The following is a 21,230-nucleotide window of genomic DNA, read 5'->3' as shown; positions in this document are numbered from 1 at the left end:
TCAGCAACTCGACAGTCTTACTTACCTCCGCGTGGCAAGTGTGGCCTGGTGCTCACCGGGTGGGAGAGGCGGCCGATCTCCCGATCCTGGGATGCCCAGGAGCAGCTACTTCCCGGCAGGAGCTCCGTTACCCCCCCCTTCGGACCGGTGGGGGTTATCCCGGTCAGGGCCGGATTAACATAGGGGCTGATGGAGCTGCAGCTCCAGGCCCAGGCCCATGGAATAGGCCCATTGGTTTTAAAAAAAAAAAAAAAAATTTTTTTTTTTTTTTACATATATTTTTTTTTTTTTTTAACACACTACTCTTAGGGTTGCCAGGTATTTCTCATGTATTTCTTAGGGTTGCCAGGTATTTCTCAGAAGTATTTATCAGGTATTTGAGGCTGCCTAGCCGGTGCCGGTATTGCAGTAATACCGGCAATACAAATGTCTGTCTCAGTATAAACATAGTTTATTCTGCAATACCAGCGCCGGCCAGTAGGGGTCGCTGTTTGTGTGGAGAGAGGCAGTGATAAGAAGTTACGGCATCTCCCTCCCTGCATCTCTCTACTCACTGATCCGCGGGGACCAGTTCTGCACAGAGAGTCCAGACAGCAGCTCCGAGACATGGGGACGCTGAGACATTGGGACACTGGGTAACATGGGGACCCTGAGCATGGACGTCCGCAGGAATTTTTCCGGGGGGGAGGGGGGACATAATTGTAATGACATCCATGCTTGGCCCCTTTTTGACAGTGTCACGAAAGGGAAGGAGCATAGTCATTTTCACATAAAGCCAGGGTGAATAGCGTTTTCACAAGTATGGTGTCAGGAATATATGTTTGTATTCCTTACACTATAGTGTTCCTTTCATCAAATTACAGGAACATTCTGGTCACCATAACAACTTTATCTAAATGAAAATGATGTGATGCAAGGAGGCCCCTGGGTGCTCTTTCTTTGAAGGGGTTAAACCGCTCTCAAATGGTTTACCCCCAAAGGCTTCCTTCAGCTCCAGATCTCCAGGTCGCTCAGTGGTATTCAACTTCTGAAACAGAGTGTCAGGAAGTGCAGATTGACGTCAGGCATGGGTGCTGCAGATTGGCTAGAGTGGTCAGCTGACCCTCTAAGCCAATCGCTAGTTCCCGATTCATAAAAATGTTTTACGTTTTTATGAATGGGGAGCTACTGATTGGCTTAGAGTGCTAGCTGACCCATCTAGCCAATCAGCGGCACCCCTACCCAGCGGCCCTCTGTGTTTCCTGACACTCAGTAAATAAAAGTGAACACATTAACACTGATATTGTTTGTTTTTACCTGGGGAGATGAGAAGGTCCAAAGTTTCCCTGCCAGGCCCAGGTACCAACGCCTAATGATGTGGTGTCCAGAATGAAGTGCTCCAATCTCATTTTCTTCTCCTTCATTTGACACAGTCTTCTTTGCCTTCTGAGGCTCCTTCTGCTCCTTTACCTTTCTGCTACTTTCTGCTTATTTTGCGCCCTTCTGCTCTCTTTCTGATCCCTTTCTGCTCCTTGATGGCCCTTCCTGCTTCTTGATGGCCCTTCCTGCTTCTTGCATACCCTTCCTGCTTCTTACTGCCCTTCCTGCTTCTTTCTGCCCCTTCCAGCTTCTTGCAGCCCCTTGCTGATCCTTTCTGTTCCTTCTGATTCTTCCTGCCCCTTCCTACTCCTTGCTGCCCCTTCCTGCTCCTTGCTGCCCCTTCCTGCTCCTTGCAGACCCTCCCTGCTCCCTCTTCCTACTCCTTGCTGCCTCTTCCTTCTCCTTGCTGCCCCTTCCTGCTCCTTGCTGCCCCTTCCTGCTCCTTGCTGCCCCTTCCTGCTCCTTGCTGTCCCTTCCTGCTCCTTGCTGTCCCTTCCTGCTCCTTGCTGTCCCTTCCTGCTCCTTGCTGCCCCTTCCTGCTCCTTGCTGCCCCTTCCTGCTCCTTGCTGCCCCTTCCTGCTCCTTGCTGCCTCTTCCTACTCCTTGCTGCCTCTTCCTACTCCTTGCTGACCCCTCTTGCTCCTTGCAGACCCTTCCTACTCCTTGCAGACCGTCCCTACCCCTTCCTGCTGCCCCTTCCTATTCCTTGCTGACCCCTCCTGCCTCTTGCAGACCCTTTCTGCTCCTTGCTGACCCCTCCTGCTCCTTGCTGCTCCTTCTACTTTACCCTCCTGTTCCTTGAAAACCTTTCGACCCCTTCCTGCTTCTTGCTGCCCCTTTCTATTCCTTGCTGGCCCCTCCTGCCCCTTGCAGAACCTTTCTGCTCCTTCTACTTTACCTTCCTCTATGCGGTCTCCCCCACCCCCCATCCCTCACTTACCTGCTCTGTAGGCTGCCTCTGTGCTGCTCCCCTGCGGTTTCAGTCATGAGAGAGAGGCAGGGATAAGCTGTAGCTTCCTGCCTTTCTCCATTCACAGCGCCACCTACTGGCCAGCGCTGGTATTGCACTGTATTCTCACACTAAAACGAAAAATAGCAGCACAAGCTGAAAAATCCGGGGGGGCCAAGTACCCCCTTTACCCCCCCATTCGGATGCCCATGACCCTGAGACACTAGGGACACAGTGGCCCCATGTCTCCCAGTGGCCCCTAGTCTGTGTCCCCATGTCTCCCAGCCACTGTCCCTAGTGTCTCAGTGTCCCCATGTCTCCCAGTGTCCCCATGTCTCTAAGTGTCCCCTAGTGTCCTAGTGACATCAGGACACACGGAGACATGAGGACACAGACTCAAAGGGACACTGGGAGACATGGGGATACAAACACTAGGGGACACTGGGCGACATGGGGACACTGAGAGGCATGGAGACACAGGGAGACATGGGGACACTGGGCGACTGAGACATAGGAGACATGGCAGTGTTCCCATGTCTCCCAGCCAGTGTCCCTAGTATCTCAGTATCGCCATGTGTCCCTGGTGTCTCTCAGTGTCTGTAGTGTGCCAGTGTCCCTAGTGTCTCAGTGTTCCCTAGACTCCCAAAGTCCCCTAGTCTCCCAATGCCTCTGTGTCCCCATGTCTCCTAGTGTCTCAGTGTCCCCTAGTATAAAAGAAAAAATCTCAGGCACTCAATGTGATAGATTTAGGCAGGTTTATTGGACACCGCAACGTTTCGACCTGTACCCAGGTCTTTATCAAGTCTCCAATGTCCCCTATGTATCAGTGTCCCCTATGTATCAGTGTCTCAGTGCCCCATGTCTCTCAGTGCCCATAGTGTCTCTGTGCCCGTAGTGTCTCTGTGCCCGTAGTGTCTCTGTGCCCGTAGTGTCTCAGTGTCCCCTAGTATAAAAGAAAAAAATCTCAGGCACTCACTGTGATAGCTTTAAGCAGGTTTATTGGACACCACAACATTTTGACCTGTACCCAGGTTTTTATCAAGTCTCCAGTGTCCCCTATATATCACAGTATTTCAGTGCCCCATGTCTCCCTGTGTCCCCTCGTGTCTGTCACCCAGTGTCCCCAAGAGTCTCAGATTTCCCAGGTCTCCCAGTATTCCCTAGGATCTGTGTCCCCATGTCTCCCAGTGTCCCAATGTCTCTCAATGTCCCCTAGTGACATGGGGACACTGGGAGACATGAGGACACAAACACTAAGGGACTGGGAGACATAGGGACACAGACATTCCCCCTTTTTGTGTATGTTCGCCCTTTCGGACGTTCTGGTTATGTGATTTGTGTCAGTAGCCCACCCTTTTACCGCATCCATAGACTTCCTGCTTTACTGGACACTGCTGTTAGGGGGTATGGGTTTACTTGAAAGATGAAAGCATGAGATTAGCAAAGGGTATGTGTTTTCTCATAGTTGCATCCTATGAGTTTCCCTACAGCATCATCTCCATCAGATACATGACGCTTAGGAGGTAGGACTGTTTTAGTGTTTTTGGTCAATAAGATTTTGTAATTAGGCCCATCATAATTATCAGCACCAGGCCCACTGGGCTCTTAATCCGGCCCTGATCCCGGTCCACCCCTGAGAGGCTGTCTGGAGCTAATGGACGCACAGAGCACAGCCGCCCAGGCTGACATACTCATCTGCGACTCTCTCAATATGGCGGCAGCCGCGTGTCCTCCTGGTACCAGCAAAGCATGGCAGGATATTGAGTCTAAGCTGGACAGACTCTTTAATCAATTTTGGAAGCAAATAACAAGCAGGAAGCCCCAACAAGCTCCACCACAGCTAAGCGAAGCAGTCCCCGTTAAAATCCACCAACGCAAAAGGCGTTGAAGACGGGACCGGAGGCACAAACAGAAATGCAGAGCCTGCCCCACGTCAAGCACTCGCCTCCACCTTAAGCAACCACAATCCCGCACCGGATGTGAAGCACCACCGGGACAGATCCGACCACCCGACAAAACAAGCTTCCACCACCTCAAGCCGCGAACCCGGCACTCAGCCAGAGACTTGCCTTTGTTGTTCCAGGTATCAGGGACTCCCAGGGTCTGCACCTGGCGCCCAGAAGGGATCGGATGAGCACAAGCAGTAAACAGCCTGCCAAGCATGTCCCACTATAGCCGATCCTCCACACTATGCCTTTGATCACATGAACTGCTCTCTGCACATTAACTAATCATAAAGTAGCTAGCGTTTAAACATGTCATTATTTCACCTCCTAAAGAGTTTAATGGCGTAGTTCCTTACATGCCTTTACCTTAACCATTCATGTATTATGTTATTCACTAGTCTCATCTCATGGGGCGACTCACACTTGATTTATAACTAGTGGTGGAGCTGCTGATATAAATACACAGTTGATAACGTGCAAGCTACACCCTAAACATGACAGCCATCTTTCACAACAATGTACTGCTATATACTCATACTCAGTGCAACTAGCCATGATATACGCACGTTCAGCCTAGCATTCTCAAATATAACACACTTCTGTCTAAAAAAAAAAAAAAAGAATGCAGCTTCCGAATGAATCTAAAATGGATGCTTTCCAGGAGGTGGGAGGGTCTGGGAGGGAGGGTCTGCTGCTGATTGGCTGGAATGTGTCTGCTGACTGTGAGGTACAGGGTCAAAGTTTACTCAATGATGACGAATAGTGGGCGGACCGAACATCGCATATGTTCGCCGTCCGTGGCGAACAAGCTATGATCGCCGGAAACTATTCGCCGGCGAACTATTCAGGACATCTCTACTGATAAAGTAATATAGAAAATGATTACATCAAATTAATGCTGATAAAGGTGATTCTACAAGCTATCTTAGTTATTCACACATGGCTTCTCCAGGTTGGCTTTATTTTTGTTAAATAAATCACGACACAGTGTAATATGTCATGTGTTGTTGTTCATTTGAGATTGTATTTACCTAATTTTAAGGTCCGCTAAGGAAAAGATGATTGTTATTTCCTGATATGTAAAACCATAGAATTCAGAGAGATTGTACTTTCTTTTTCCCATGACTGTGTACCCAATAAGTAATCATATTGAAACCTCATCCATTTATGCCACTATGTCTGCTGGTGCCTTTTTGAAAATAGACTATTGTGACGGACCGCCTGGCACCCTGACCGTACCGTAGCCCCTTAGCTGCCGCAGCTTGGCTGGGGTCTCGCTGTCCTCCACCCACTGATTTTAATGGGACCACACTTGGCCTTTTATGACAGTCCCCATGCAAGGGGCACTCCCCCTGGACCTGAGAGTAAACCACAGTAGAAACAAATGCATAATCACATTGGCTCTCAGATCCAGGACACTCCCATACAAACTAGGTCAATACCGTCTCTGTACTTGGGAGATAATTTAGTCAAGTGCTGTATTAACTCAATTATCTCCAGACACTAAAACACATTTTTATAAAAAATAAAAAAAATGCCTTTAAAACATACAAAACTCCCACAAAATGTACATCCCCCAATAGCCTCTGATCTGTGTGAACAACATATCTAAAAATCACCCAGATCTGTTCAGGGGTTCAGGGATTTCCTGGAAGTCATAGTTTTGGCCTACTGCATGCATGGTTCCATGCCTAAAACCGTTCCATAGAATCGCGGCTAAGTGCCGCTGGGGACCGACCGGCAACTGCAAAGTTTTCATGCCGAAAATAGTTCCAGGGCATTCACGGCTAAGTTCCCCTGAAGTCTAATTGCGGTTGTGGTCCATGCGAATGGCTGCCAGTGAGCTAGCGTTCGGTTCAATGGAAAGTGCCGAACCAGGGGGAATTTAATATGGGCTTTACAGTCGCTGACCTGGCCCATAGTTTTTTAGCAAGAGGCTGGCAAGTAGGCCCCTCCAATAGCCTGTGGCGAGGTTCTGTTCGCCACAACTACAAAACCATGGCAACAAACAAAATTGGAATTTCATAAATGTTTTTATTAGCCAAAATAAAATATATTTTAAGGGTAAGAGAACAATATAGGAGAACTGTTCTAGAATTAGTATGAATTAGAACAACATTTTAGAGTTTGTGGTATAAAATCTAGCTGGCACAACACTGAAATTTACTCTGCCTGTCTTGTTTTAGAAACTAAAATGTTTCAGACTGTTCCAAGCGACAAAATAAAAATAACTGGAGCATTGCAAACGTAGAGAAACAGCTATGATAAAATTTCAAACCTGGATCCAGATAAAACATTGAACAAAATTGTTTTCAAAATCCCCTATTTCTCGAGGGTCAATAAGTAAGGCTTAAAAAAGCATTTTTTCTTTTTTTCATGAAACAAATTCTGATCCTGATCCTTTTGTTCCAGGTTTAATATTTTTCAAATAATTTTTGGATATACTTTTAAAACGATTTTTATTAAAATATAAAAAAAAATTCATATATGTATGTTATATTTTTATATTTTATATTTAAAAATTGCCAAGGTATCAAAAAATACAATATTAAAAACATATTCAAAATAATAAATATTACAGGTTTAGTCAGAAATATTAAGTCATATTTTTCTAAAAACACCTTGGACACAACTGGGTAATCTGTAAAACAGACATTGTTTTACAGATTACCCAGTTGTGTCCAAGGTGTTTTTAGAAAAAAATGCACAAAAATGCATCACACATGAAAAGTTGTACCATGGTCTCCCACATCTGATTTATCTACAAGTAGTCTCAGTTAGTTGGATATATTCCACAGCACTTTTCAGTTCTAGAAAGGGGGCATGAAGAAGGCCCTGCTCAAACAAGCTTTGAGGATGGTGGATATACCTCATTAGGTATCTTGCCCAAGGACACTTACTGATGAGGTGGTGTGCCTGGGATTTGAACCTGATTTAATTCAGTGACGTTACCACATCTCTAACCAACTAATGTATGATGTGTTTTAGTCTCTTTTGCCTATCCTATTAACTGAGAGCAAATGTTGGAGAGAGAAACAGAACTCTGTAAAGCGTTTTATGTGTGATAACTTGTTTGTGTTTAAATCAAGCATGTCAAACATGCGCCCCACAGTGAACATATGTGCGGCCTGCCTGCCCTGGGGACCGCTTTCACCTGTGGCTGCGACCAGCAAGACAGGAAAAATATTTCCTGATTCTTGCTCTCCCAGCACAAGAGGGCAGAGTGGCTGTGTGTCTGCTGAGCAGACTAGAGCAGCCACTTCCCCTTCCCTCCTGCTCGCAGTGCCAGAGGAGCATCTGGCCTGCTTCAGCAGGGCTGGAGCTGGAACTGAAGGACGGACAGCAAATTGTAAGGTAGGCGAAGAGAGGCTTGGGGGAGGGGAGGGGCAGTGTATTAATTTGAGGGAGGGGGCACTGTATTAATTTGAGGGAGGGGGCACTGTATTAATTTGAGGGAGGTAGTGGGTCAGTGTATTAATTTGAGGAGGGGGGTACTGTATTAATTTGAGGGAGGGAGGGGGCACTGTATTAATTTAGGGGAGGGAGGGAAGTATATTAACTTGAAGGAGGGGGCACTGTATTATTTTGAGGGTGGGAGGAGGCCAGTGTGTTAAATTGGGGGGAGGGCAGTGCAGAGTGATGGTATTTATTTGAGGGAGGGAGAGAGGGGGCAAGTGTATTAATTTGAGGGAGAAAGAGGCACTTTATTAATTTGGGGGAGGGAAGGCAGTGTATTCATTTGAAGGAGGGGGCACTGTATTACTTTGAGAGTGGGAGGGAGCCAGTGTGTTAAATTGGGGGGAGGGCAGTGGAGGGGGGGGGGGGGCAGTGTATTAATTTAAGAGAGGGAAGGGGCAGTGTATTAATGGGAGGGAGGGTGCAGTGTATTAATTTGGGGAAGTAAAGGGGGCATTGTATTAAATTGGGAAAGGGGGGCAGTGTATTTATTTGAGGGAGGGGGCCAGTGTATTAGAGTGGTGGGGGACAGTGAGTTAAATTGGGGGGAAGGAGGGCAGTGTATTAAAGTAGAGTGGTGGAAGTGGGGGCAGTCTATTTAATTGGAGTGGAGGGAGGAGGGGCAGTGTATTAGAATAAGGGGCAATGTATTAGATTGGGTGAAGGGGGCAGTGCATGGTGAAGTGGATGTGTGGAGCGAGGAGGGGCAGTGTTTTGGATTTGGGGACAATGTATTAGAGGATGAGGAGGGGCAGTGTGTTAGATTGGGTCTGCATGGAGGCGCTGAATTGGCCACGCAGCTTTTTGCCACACATGCACAATAGCCTCCCAATGCTTTCCTATGGGCATTGGATTGGCTGAAATCATCAAGTTTGATGATCTCAACAAAAATGAAGAACACACTCATAGAACTTCAAAATCAACACGATAATGTAATTTGTTTTTTACAGCCATGCAACAGCATATATTCACCATTTCAGTCCCATTACCAAACATTTCTTAAAATGTCAAGGTAGTTGGACTGAAACGTTGTTTATATGCAAATGCATTTCATAAAATAAATTTGCTCTTTTGTTTATTTTGAATCCCTACAAGGATGTTCAGTGTCAGTTAGGTTTATTTAGAAAAGTACAGTATAAAAGAAAGTTGCCTAAGTTTCTATGGAAACGAAGTTTGTTTGTTTTTGCGGCCAACATAAACGTTGTTTATTTGGCAAGTCTTAGCCTTTGAGTTTGACATGCTTGATTTAAATGAAGTGTAATTATTTACTGCATACTGCAGATATGTAAGATGTTATTAAGGTGTACCCTTGGGCACAAAACTGCAAGTTTACATTTGCTACATTATTTTTATGCATGAATGGATGAATTCTCATTTACCAATTTTATGCATTAGGATTGGCCTTATTTTCAAACTTTTTCTGATAGAATTTTCTTATATATGTGGTTTGCTTTGATTATATTTGTAAGGTAGTACGAATTTTTTGAGACAAATAGACAAACTGCTGAGAGGACATTTTGAACCTTTATTTTATCCCATGTGGGGATTATACCACCTATGCTAATTATACTGAGCGGGCTATCTGCTCAGGTAAATGAGAGTATAATGAACTTATTTTTACTCCTGGCTTAATATATTTTATACTATTGTTTTATACTATTGTTGCACTATTGTTGCACCTTTTTATATTCACATATATCCTGCTGCTAAGACATCTGCTGGTTAATGCTTCCCATCGATATCCCTGAAGTGGGGGATCAAATCCACTGCAAGAGCTATATTCTATTTGAGTAGGCCATTTGGATTTCATTTTATACAGCTTTACCTTATTTTGAACGTACTACACTATTGGAGCTTTTCTTCTCTTTTTTATATGTTCCTGGATTTTGAACATCTGGATGGTATATTAACCTGAAGATACAAGCAAACCCTATCAGACTTACCCGTACTATTGTAAATTAGACTTTATCTGTCTGTATTTTTATATTCATGGTTTTATATCATCATAGGACAGTGTATATTTTGCTCCACTTTTATTGTCTTATCAATTTCTATTTTATCCCTTACCCCTTGGTGCCCCCTATTGTTTTATATTTCTATTATTCCTTTTGGGTTTTTAGGAGAGAATTTACCCATTTAGGTGTGCTGCATTCCCTATAGAAACTTAGCACTATTACATCTCTCGCTTCCCTTTTAGAGGTAGATTGAGACCATACCCCATAAAATTTAAGGTTTAATCATTACTTTCTAAAAATTCAAATTATCACCATACATGTTTTCATACATTTAGAAATACCCAGTAAGTAATAATAAGGGGAAAAATTATAAAATGTGTTTATAATCGGGCAGGTATCATGTGTGGACCAAGGGACATGCACCTACAAATTTTGCTAAATGGCGCACAGCAACTACCCCCTATCGAGTAGAGTGGGAAGCAGATTTTGAACCATATGTGGTGGTCAGAAGGGACTGTCCAGCGTACGATCGGAGGTTCGTTGGATTTGGCTGGAATAAAGTTGCACATATTATGGAACTGGATGCACAGGTGAGTTGTGTGGAAAAACTCTCTAAATTACTATAATCATTCAGAGAGTGCTAGCATATGCTGCATTGCTAAATAATAAGCCAGTGTACAACGATACTAGTTTACTAGTCGACATAAAAATCTTCCAGTATAAGCCAAAAACCCTGATATAGAAAAATCATTATTGCTATTCAATAAACAAACTAAATTATAATATTGTTTGTAAAAAATTAAAAAAATAATTACATAAGTGCACTTTATTCCAGCAGTCATGGAATAAAGATGTAAAGTGAGATACACTTCTTCATCAATGACCTGTTACAAGATTATAACTTTATTTTAAGCATATTATCAGTTGAGACTGTAATGTGGGCCCCAACAGAGGGGATTACAGTCTAAACTGATAATATGCTTAAAATAAAGTTATAATCTTGTAACAGGTTATTGTTACCCCAAGAAAACAGATTCACTTAGATGGACATTACAGAAGACTTTGTCAAGGCTGTCTCTCCTGGTTGGGGCGACAGACTGTTACACATGTTATTGCTGCTGCAGTGCTGACAATGCCTCAAGGCAATCAGAGGCAGAAAACCCTACGTTGTTTTCTAATGCCTGGAGCTGCATCTGCCAAGAGTCTGTGTGGGACCATCTTACATTTCCCAAATTAGTGTCAATAACTCACAATAGGGTGGGAAGTATGCTACCAAGATCACAAAAGATTTTTTTTTTCCCTGACTAAAATAAGCAACAGAGATAAGATGAGTCAAACTAATTATCTCTAACTACATCAAAATGCTTCAGTAACTGGATTTAAAGGGGCATACAATATAACTCTTAGTTTTTATTTTTAATTAAAAAGATGTTAAATTGTTTGCAAAACATCGTCTGTGGAACACCTACCTGTCATTTTATTGTTGTTGTCAGCAGAGTACATGATATCAGATTAAATTTTTTTATGCAAAAACAGTTTTTTTCTGATATATTTTATGCAGGTTCCTATTTATTATACTTTAAATAAAAGTTAAATCCCTTGTTTATACGTAGTAAGAATCATTTCATGCTCTTTTAGTGATTTTAATATCAGGTGCTCTCCAAAACTAATTTCATGTTAATTTCTGACTTCTAGGAATATGAATTCACTGTACTACCCAACGCCTACATGATCCACATGCCGCACGCCCCAAGCTTTGACATCACCAAGTTCCGCTCCAACAAGCAATATCGAATCTGCTTGAAGACACTGAAAGAGGAATTCCAGCAAGACATGTCCCGAAGATATGGTTTCACTGCACTTAAATACCTCACTGCTGAGAACAACAGCTAATAACAGGGGGGGAAGAGGGGATCAGCAGAGCATAATTCAGGCTCTTGAGGATTGTGGAAAAGACACCACTAATTATTAGTCAGCTGGACTGGTGGCTGCTGATATGGGTTCCTCCATTATCAGCTAAAGTTTGCAAAATACTTTGAGTTATGTCCCTTCTCCCCCAGTGCAGTGGCTGGTGTAGAGATCACATGGCCTTGAGCCCAGATAAAGGCAAGGTTTCATAGGTTTATTCCTGCTTTACTTGGCTTATTTAAAGGAGGTCCAGACATCATCAACAGCTTGTGGGCCTTGGTTTTACTTCTCATGAGACTCTATCGGTAACAGGTCAGCCATCTTACTCCTGTTGCAGTCCCCCTTTTCAGTAGGAAATAAAATACATCTATTTGACCCTACATTGTAAAGGGTATCCCACACGTCCTGCTCACATCTAGTTATTCTGTTTGGAGCCAATTACAAAGAAGCAGATGGAGCAGAATTAAGATTAGATAGAATATCTGGTGGTATACTGCAAACTTTCTGACTGGCTGGCCAAAATAGATTTTTTTTTTCATTAACTGGTCAAATGAATAAACAAATCTGTGCTCATTGTTCAGCTCAGCCAAGATCTGACAATTGTTATTTAACTGGCCCAAACAAATATGCCAGTGGCTGTGTGTCAAGACCAGGCCATTGCAGTTTTGCTACATGCCTGTAGATGGCGCAGTTGGAAAGTATATTTCAACTAAGAGTTCAATTACTTGTGCGAAAATTACAACAAATAAAAATAAACTGAATATCAATACTCACCTTGTTAAGGATAACTAAAGGGCATTTCTTTCTATTTTTGTATGTTATTCATCCCTGTATAAATGAAAAAAAAAGATGTGCCCTGTTTCCCATCAAGTTATTGGTGTTAAATAAAGTCGAATAGGAGTAAAGACAGCCCAGAGGCAGAGAACAGAGTGTTTTCGTGGGTGTGCAAAGGATTATGATTTTATGAGTTGGCACTAAACTCTCTATCCACTTTACAAGCTAAAATCATATCTGTAACACTAGTGGCCAAATTTTCACCGGCACTGTACATTGGAAGGGAGAGTATTTATCCCTAAGAATGTGAATTTGGTGCACTGTATAGCAATGCTCAGTTGCTCCATACACCAAGACTAATAGGAATGTCATTAAGCCCTTTAAACAAATGAGTTAATTGAAAGTAGTCTAGCAGTGTGTTGCCAAGGTTTCTGATGAAGGTTTTTTTGTTTTGTTTTGATTTGTTTTAGAAGGTTATTTATGCTGATTATTAAAAACCACACACAAATATATTATTTGGAATGAGAAGCTAAAATGAAAATAACATAAGCTGGTCCAATGGAGAGAATTTTGGCCACTAGCAACTAATACTCTGGACAAGAGCTGGAGATATGAGTTATACTTATGGAGCTGGATGTGTCGCAGTGATGGGATTTTCCACTATTTTTTACCGTTCAGTATTAATTGTCATGTTTACAAAGATAAAAAAAAAGTCTAATGCACTAGTTCAGCCAGCAGGCTGTTTAACCAATGGAAGGTTCTGAAAACAGAATAAAACACACCTCTCTTCTCATCCCGCAGACAAGGACAGTAGATTGTTTATGGTATATTGCAGTCACAGAAGACTAAATTTTTATATTAATAAATATATATATGTTCATAAATAATTGTAAATATTTTCCAGTATCTAAATATTTTCTTATGTATTTGTTCACTCACCTGTATACTGTTTAGAGTAGACAGTGAACAACAAAAAGATTGTTGGCATTAAATGTTTGTAAATTATTTTTGATCTAATACTCCACTAGCAAGTGTAATTCACAAAGATATGCAGATGAAAGGTTAGCCATCATAGTTCTATCCTGTACCTTAACAAAATAGCAAACGTGCATAGGGAATAGGATTTTCATTTTGACTCAATTTTTATGTGATCTCACCAATTGGCGTAGTATTTCAATAAACCTGTAAAGAATAGTTACTTTCCATACCAGACTGTTTGGTGACACCACAAAAGGGTAGAGGTAACAATTATAAATGCCCAATTACTTTGTTTTGATTTCTGTTAACATAATGCCGCATAGGGTTTCTTAGTGTGTCAGACACTAAACACTGTTCAGGTGTCAAAATTCCCATTAAGTGTGTTCTGTTTTGCTTTTTTACTTTGTATTAAGTTGGGAAGATAGAAATGTAATAATTTATTTTGTTTGAACTTACTTATTTAAAGTGTGTTTGTAAAGATCTAACATATTGTGTGTTGGGGGGTGGGGAGATAGAGGGGGTTCAATGCCAAGGTAAGATCTCTGGAGCTCTGCAATGAATGTAGTCAATTTGTTGGATGTGTGAATCTTGTAGTTCACACATTTTTCTTGAGCCACCTTTTCAAGTTTTGCTTCAATTTTTTTTCTTTTATTCTATTATTATCTGTGAACAATACGTTGAAATCCAGAGACGGCTTTCTTAAATTCAGTGTCATGACAAGTTGTCTTTTGCCCTGGGAATGTTACAGTTTGATAGGATTAGAATATTCACTCATACTGCTCGTACATTTTTACATTCCCTCTAATTTTAACAATAACGTAAGCATCTGTCACTTTTCACAAATCACAAGACCCCAGTCATGTTTTAAAAGGCAGCTCTGTCCTAGAAGTTATTACCGTAATTAGAAATTTGCTAATGAACATGGACAGATTTTTATCCCCGATACACTACCAGTACAGTCATGCTCTCTTTAAACAAGCTGATATCCTTTTTTTGTGACAGATTAATATGGAAGGTATGGGCACAACTGTAAAGGGACTATAAGTGTTGGAATCTTCCTTCCCCACTACCTTAAAAACAGATGACAAACTAATCTTTGGTGGCCGGCATATCTACTAGAGTGGTAATTAATCTCACTGCTGAATGCAGAACTGAAACTCTAAAATTATTGCTCAAAGTTTGAGACAGGTGGCCAGTCCTTAGGGATCAGGTTGGATTTGTATCGGGCAGAAAGGCAAAGGATAACACTGAGGGCTTTCAATATTATACATGTTGCCTGTAAATTGGGCAAATTGATACTTCTTCCGGGAAGGCTTTTGACCTCATGGACTGGGACTATATTATATTATAATAGTAATATAGTAAATGTTAGGTCCACCCTTCAATACATAGGTTTTAAATGTTGAAATTTACACATTTCCTTCGGCTCGGATTCATATAAACAATGCATTGACCCAGCCAGTGATTATTTCTATTGGTACAAAGCAGAGTTGCCCAATTTTGCTTATACTCCCCCTTAAACAGGGATAGTATAACAAGGATACATGTGGTTTTGAGATAGGCGGTGTTAGTCGTAAGGTGGATTTTTGTTAAGCAACCATTCATTTTCCTTCCCATCATTATGCAGGCATTTCGAAATTGGTTTAATTTCCAATTTAAGCTGAAGGCTACTAAATCAACAGATTTTGAACATCACGATCCCGGATGGGTTGGTGCAAAAGGCTAAGAAAGTAGTTTAAAGTATTGAGGAATTTGACTCATTAAGGTGGACAGTACACTTAGTTCAGTTCTCCTCTTCCGATCAGCAGTCATGTCATTTATTCAACCCCCATTACCATCTCACTCCATAAAAAATGACTAGCCAAATATCTACTAAATGCAGCTAAACTTCCCAGTCACTAAAGTTCCAAGTAGATACCGTCAGTATAGGGGATGTGTAACATGGAAACTGTTATTTCTGAGTTGTATAACTGTTCAGCTAAATATTCAGATACATGGAACCCTTGTATCTCTCACCGAGCGGGAGCTTTGTTGTTGCTCCCTCATCCCCATGGAATTTTTATGGTTTAATCATTTCCATTTCTTGCTTTCTTTTCTCCGTTTCACTTGTTCTATAATTCCTTTCTATGTTTATCTCTTTTTGTATCCAATTCCTCTAGGGTCTCTGACCGATTGTATCATACTATTGTTTTTGATTTTAGACATTACGTTATAACTTATTGAGGAGTTGTTTGCTTAGTGTTGATCCTGGACTCTGTTATTCTAATTTTCCTACATTTGTAAAATCTTTGCATGAAGATTATCAATAAGAGTGGTAACTGTAAAACAGCTTACCTTGGCCATGTTTCACATGCAGCTATCAGTTCCATATTTTGTTGCAAGGCACATTATTAGTACAGCAGTATGTAGACTTCACATCTACTAGAGAAAATCAGTTAATCACAGCGATTGATATGGGATCCAGGCTTGGTTTTATTAATTGAATTTCCTGTGGCAATATAGAAATACTGCATACCACCAAGCACCACTATTCAGCTACCTACCAACACCAAGTAGGACATATAGCTATCGAATCAAACATGTCATAAGTGGTAATTCTACAATAATTTAAGTATATTTGTAGTGATCCCAACACCACATGAGGATCAGTATATGTCAGTATTCTGGCTGTCGTCTGTGCAAAGATTATAAGCAAGAATTACTGAGATTTGTTCCCTATTTATAATGCATAACACGGTAGGCAATGAAACCGTTTCATCTCATTAAAGTTGTTACAGTGTCTGGAGTCACCTGGCACCTTTTGGTATTTATCCGTATTTAAACGTTTTGATGCTAAACGATAGCCTCCAGCAGCAACATTCCCTCTGCTGCTTGGACTACTGGCGAGGCATTAGCCTGAACAGCCGTGGATGACTGTGACTGGCTGATAGGATGAATGCGGTCAGCTTACACTATCACAATGCCCATTGCTGTTATGAATTGGTATGGCTGGAAGTGAGTGTATAAGCTCTGCGTTAGCCACACCTCCAGTAGGTGCTGGACCCTTATTTAATGTTTAACATATCTGTTGTCCTGGCACTGCAGTGTCCCTCTCCCTCCCACCCCCCATCCAATGTTGCTGAAGGGTTGAAACCCCTTCAGTGACTTACCTGAATCCAGCGCCGATGTCCGTCAGCCGGCCTGGGAAACCTAATGCACATGTACGGCAATGGCCGTACGCACATTAGACCTCCCCATAGGAAAGCATTATTCAATGCTATCTGATAGACAGCCACTAGAGGAGGACTTAACCCTGCAAGGTAATTATTGCAGTTTATAAAAACTGCAATAGTTACACTTGCAGGGTTAAGGGTGGTGGGAGTTGGAACCCAGATCATTCCAATGGGGCAGAGGTTTTCTGTGTGCCCCTTTAAACTGCTATAAAATAGTTTTAACACTGAGCCAGGGGTGTCTGAGCACCATAACCAATTCAATAAGATGAAATGGATTTAGTGCCTACAGTGCTCCTTTACAGTGCACAATTATATAAATATTGGGTTTACTACTTTGATACACCATCCCTTCCGCTACAGAAAAGCTCTGTGTCATTCTGTGATCATTCCTATCAACACCGTTCAGTTTTACTGGATGAGAAGAGAGATCATGTATATTTAAAGGTTTTCAGAGGATGTGGACTGTAAATAAAACATTTGTTAATTTTCAGTTGTGCAATAAAATTGTGAAATAATCCTCTGTACCTCCATTGTTTGTGGGGATCATTGTTCTTTGTTTTTAAATATGTTTCCACTGTGAGAACAATCCACCTGTGGGACTTGAGGGAGACAAACCTAAGGAGATGGATCATCAGCACACATGTCTTCACAATGAGTGACATATACATGTTTGGCATCATTTAGTTACTTCACTTTGTACCATCAAGCAAATAGGTAATTAGCATGCATCATCACTTTACATTTTACACTCGACATTACACAAGCAGACACACCTTTGATGGCACACAGTTCAATATTTTACACTTGCGTTAGTGATGGCAAAACATGTGCAGCTATATGTCATGCAGACAGACATCACAAAAGCTAACTTTTTGGCCAGGTCATCACACAGAAGGACTATGTGTAGACGATATGGCCATTGCCTGGTCAGAGTCCACGTACAGTGTATATTATTATTATTCATATAGTGCTAGAAAAATTCCGTAGCGCTGTACAATGGATGGACTAACAGACACGTAATTGTAACCAGACAAATGGACGCACAGGAACAGAGAGGTTGAGGGCCCTGCTCAATGAGCTTACATGCTAGAGGGAGTGGGGTATAGTAACACATAGGGTTATAAGTAGGGGTAATAAAATAGGTTGCTAGAAAAGTATTCACTGGGAACTTAGTAGGTTATTTTTGACAGTTGCAGGAGAGGAGTCATGGGGGGAGGAAGGGAAGGAAAATCCGCTAACAGTTTAAATTATATGCTTTCCTGAAGAAGTGTGTTTTCAAAGAATTTTTGAAGGAATGGAGACCGGGTGAAAGTCTAACAGCGAAGGGAAGGGAGTTTCACAGAAAAGGTGCAGCCATGGAGAAGTCTTGGAGGCGAGCATCAGATGTAGGAGTACAGACAGAGGATAGACATAGGTCTTCGGCAGGGGCCTCAACGGGACATACTTGTGTATTAGGGAGGATAGGTAGGTTGGAGTAGCATTATGTAGGGACTTGTAAGCAAGCACCAGAATCTTAAATTGAGCTCTATATCTAACTGGAAGCCAGTGTAGGGACTTACAGAGGGGGAGGCATGGGAGGTGCGGGCGGACAGGAAAATGAACCTTGCCGCTGCGTTCATAATAGATTGCAGCAGTGCAATCTGAGAACACGTAAGGTCACTGAGAAGGGGATTACAGTAGTCAAGACGAGAAAGAACGGCAGGGACCAGCACCTTAGCCGCACCCGGTGTTAAATAGGGGCGGATGCGAGCTATGTTTTTGAGATGGAAGCAACAGGATTTGGCGATTTAAATGGACATGAGGGGTGAAGGAGAGGTTGGAGTCAAAAAGAACACCTAGGCAGCTAACTTGCAAGGTAGAGGTGATGGTGGCACAGACACGGGAGTAGCAACACTTCAGGGAAGAAAGACTAGAAGTTTTGTTTTGGACAGGTTGAGTTTAAGGAAGTGAGCAGCCATCCAATTGGAAATCACAGAGAGGCAAAAACACGAGTCAAGATGGGCGGAGAGAGATCAGGAGAGGACAGGTAGATTTGCGTGTCATCTGCATATAAATGATAATGGAAGCCAAAGGAGCTGATGAGTTTGCCAAAGGAGCTGATGGAGAACAGCAGGGGACCAAGGACTGAAGCTTGGGGGACATCAACAGAGAGGGGTTGGGGAGGAGAGGCAAAGAAAGAAACACTGAAAAAGTGCTGGGAGAGGTAGGAGGAGCACCAGGAGAGAGCAGTATCTCGTAGACTGAGATTATGGAGAATGAGAAGAAGCTGTTGATGATCAACAGTTTCAAAGGCAGCAGAAAGATCAAGAAGAATTAGGATAGAGTAATGGCCTTGAGATCTAGCAGCAATTAAATTGTTGGATACTTTGGTCACGGCTGTTTCAACAGAGTGACGAGCGCGCAATCCAGACTGAAGCGGTCAAGCAGAGAGTTGGATTCGAGGAAATCTGTCAATCTCGCATACACAACTCTCTCAAGTCTATTCTTATGCAAAATACTGTTTATTTTTATAAATCATATTCACATGGTTATAAATGATCACTGAAGTAGAGGGACCACACTTAGTTCCTGGAAACCACAAGGTGCTTACTGAAGTAGGGCCAGAAAATTCTTAGCATGTGTTACATTCAGGAACTCACAGGGTTCAGAAACAGATCAAATTAAATATTTTAAAACATTTGGGGATCTACCTTTTGGGCACATCTGGTCTACACTATGGCACAATGTTATGCCAAATTAACCAAAATCGTACCTTTACTATCAAAGGTTATAGTTAAAGGAACACTCCAGGCACCCAGACCACTTCTGCTCATTGGAGTAGTCTGGGTGCCAACTCCCACTACTCCTAACACTGCAAGTGTAATTATTGCAGTTTTTTATAAACTGCAATAATTACCTTGCAGGGTTAACTCCACCTCTAGTGGCTGTCTACTAGACAGCCACTAGAGGGAACTTCCTGTTTCATAGCACAGGAAAACTGTGCTAGGGCGTCGCTGGACGTCCTCACGCTGTGTGAGGACCTCCAGCGTCGCTCAAATTCCCATAGGAAAGCATTGAAATTCGTTTTCAATGCTTTCCTATGGGGAGCGCTAATTCGCATGCGCGGAATTGCCGCGCATGCGCATTAGGTCTCCTCGGCCGGTGGGCGGGATCAGTCTCGCCCACCGGCCGACGGAAGCACAGGGAGGAGCGTCGCGGAGGAGGAGGCAACGGCGAGGACATCGCCGCTGCCTCAGGTAAGTGACTGAAGGGGTTTTCACCCCTTCAGTAACTGGGGATTGGTGGGTGGGAGGGAGGGAGAGGGACCCTTCAGTGCCAGGAAAATGGGTCGTTTTCCTAGCACTGGAGTTTCCCTTTAACACCCTGCCACCTTCAAGACTTTGTATAGGCACTTGTCATTACCCCTTAAAGGAACAATATGAAGTGTTATTATGCAAATGATATTTTTCTCATTTACCCAAATAATTGATGTAAATAACAGTCAGCATAATTCTCATGTCATCAACTATTAAGAGTACAATTCATATTTTATTGAACAAACCTCCTAATGATAGTATTTTTTTAAACATAAAAAACTTACAATGCACTGTTCCAAATTATTACGCACAGTAAGTTTCAAAACACTTTATAGGTTGTAAAGAACTGAAAATTGTCATTTGTTGTGTTTGCAGCATATTTACTGAATCAAAAGCTATTTCAATCAAACTTATAACATTTTAACTTTTTAAAATTTTTAACATAGGACCCTTTAGTTGGTAGCAGCTTCACAAGTCTTGCATCCATTGAACTTGTGAGTTTTTGGACAGTTTCTGCTTGAATTTGTTTGCAAGATGTCAGAATAGCCTCCCTGAGCTGCTGTTTGGATGTAAACTGCCTCCCACCCTCATAGATCTTTTGCTTGAGGATGCTCCAAAGGTTCTCAATAGGATTGAGGTCAGGGGAGGATGGAGGTCACACCATGACTTTCTCTCTTTTTATCCCCATAGCAGCCATTGATGCAGAGGTATTCTTTGCAGCATGAGATGGTGCATTGTCATGCATGAAGATTATTTTATTACGGAAAGCATAGTTCTTCCTTCTGTACCAGGGAAGAAAGTGGTCAGTCAGAAATTCCACATACTTTGCAGAGGTCATCTTTACACCTTTGGGTACCCTAAAGGGGCCGACCAGCTCTCTTCCCATGATTCCGGCCCACAACATGACTCCACCACCGCCTTGCTGACGTCGCAGCCTTTTTGGAACAGGGTGGCCATCCACCAGCCATCCACTACTCCATCCATCTGGATTATCCAGGGTTACACGGCACTCATCAGTGAACAGGACTGTTTGAAAATTAGTCTTCATGTATTTTTCTGCCCAATGTAGCTGTTTCTGCTTGGGAGCATTGGTTAGTGGTGGCCTAATAGAAGGTTTATGCACAGTTGCAAGATTCTGGAGGACTCTACACCTTGATGTCCGTGGGACTCCAGAGGCACCAGCAGCTTCAAATATCTGTTTGCTGCTATGTAATGGTATTTTAGCAGCTGCTCTCTTGATCCGATGCATGGATCTGGCAGAAATGTTCCTCAACGTGCCTTTATCTGCACAAACCCGTCTGTGCTCTGAATCAGCCACAAATCTCTTAATAGTGCGATGATCACGTTTAAGTTTTCATGGACTATCTAATGTTTTCATACCTCGTCCAAGGCATTGA

The 21,230-nt window shown here is 42.4% G+C and overlaps 1 protein-coding gene across 2 annotated transcripts in view; it reads left to right on the top strand.

Moving 5' to 3' along the window:
- Positions 1-13,213, top strand: part of LARGE1 (LARGE xylosyl- and glucuronyltransferase 1) — a 641,175-nt gene extending 627,962 nt beyond the window's left edge. For both annotated transcript variants that reach the window (XM_063447549.1, XM_063447551.1), the window contains exons 14-15: positions 10,060-10,255; positions 11,361-13,213. In XM_063447549.1, coding sequence (XP_063303619.1) covers positions 10,060-10,255; positions 11,361-11,558 — 394 coding nt within the window. In that variant the 3' untranslated portion in view covers positions 11,559-13,213. The remainder of the gene's footprint in view (positions 1-10,059; positions 10,256-11,360) is intronic.
- Positions 13,214-21,230: the final 8,017 nt, after the last annotated feature.

This window comes from Pelobates fuscus, chromosome 3 (genome assembly GCF_036172605.1).
Source record: "Pelobates fuscus isolate aPelFus1 chromosome 3, aPelFus1.pri, whole genome shotgun sequence".
NCBI lineage: Eukaryota > Metazoa > Chordata > Amphibia > Anura > Pelobatidae > Pelobates > Pelobates fuscus.
Note: the sequence above shows the minus strand (reverse complement) of the source record. Positions and strands in the feature narration are given on the sequence as shown.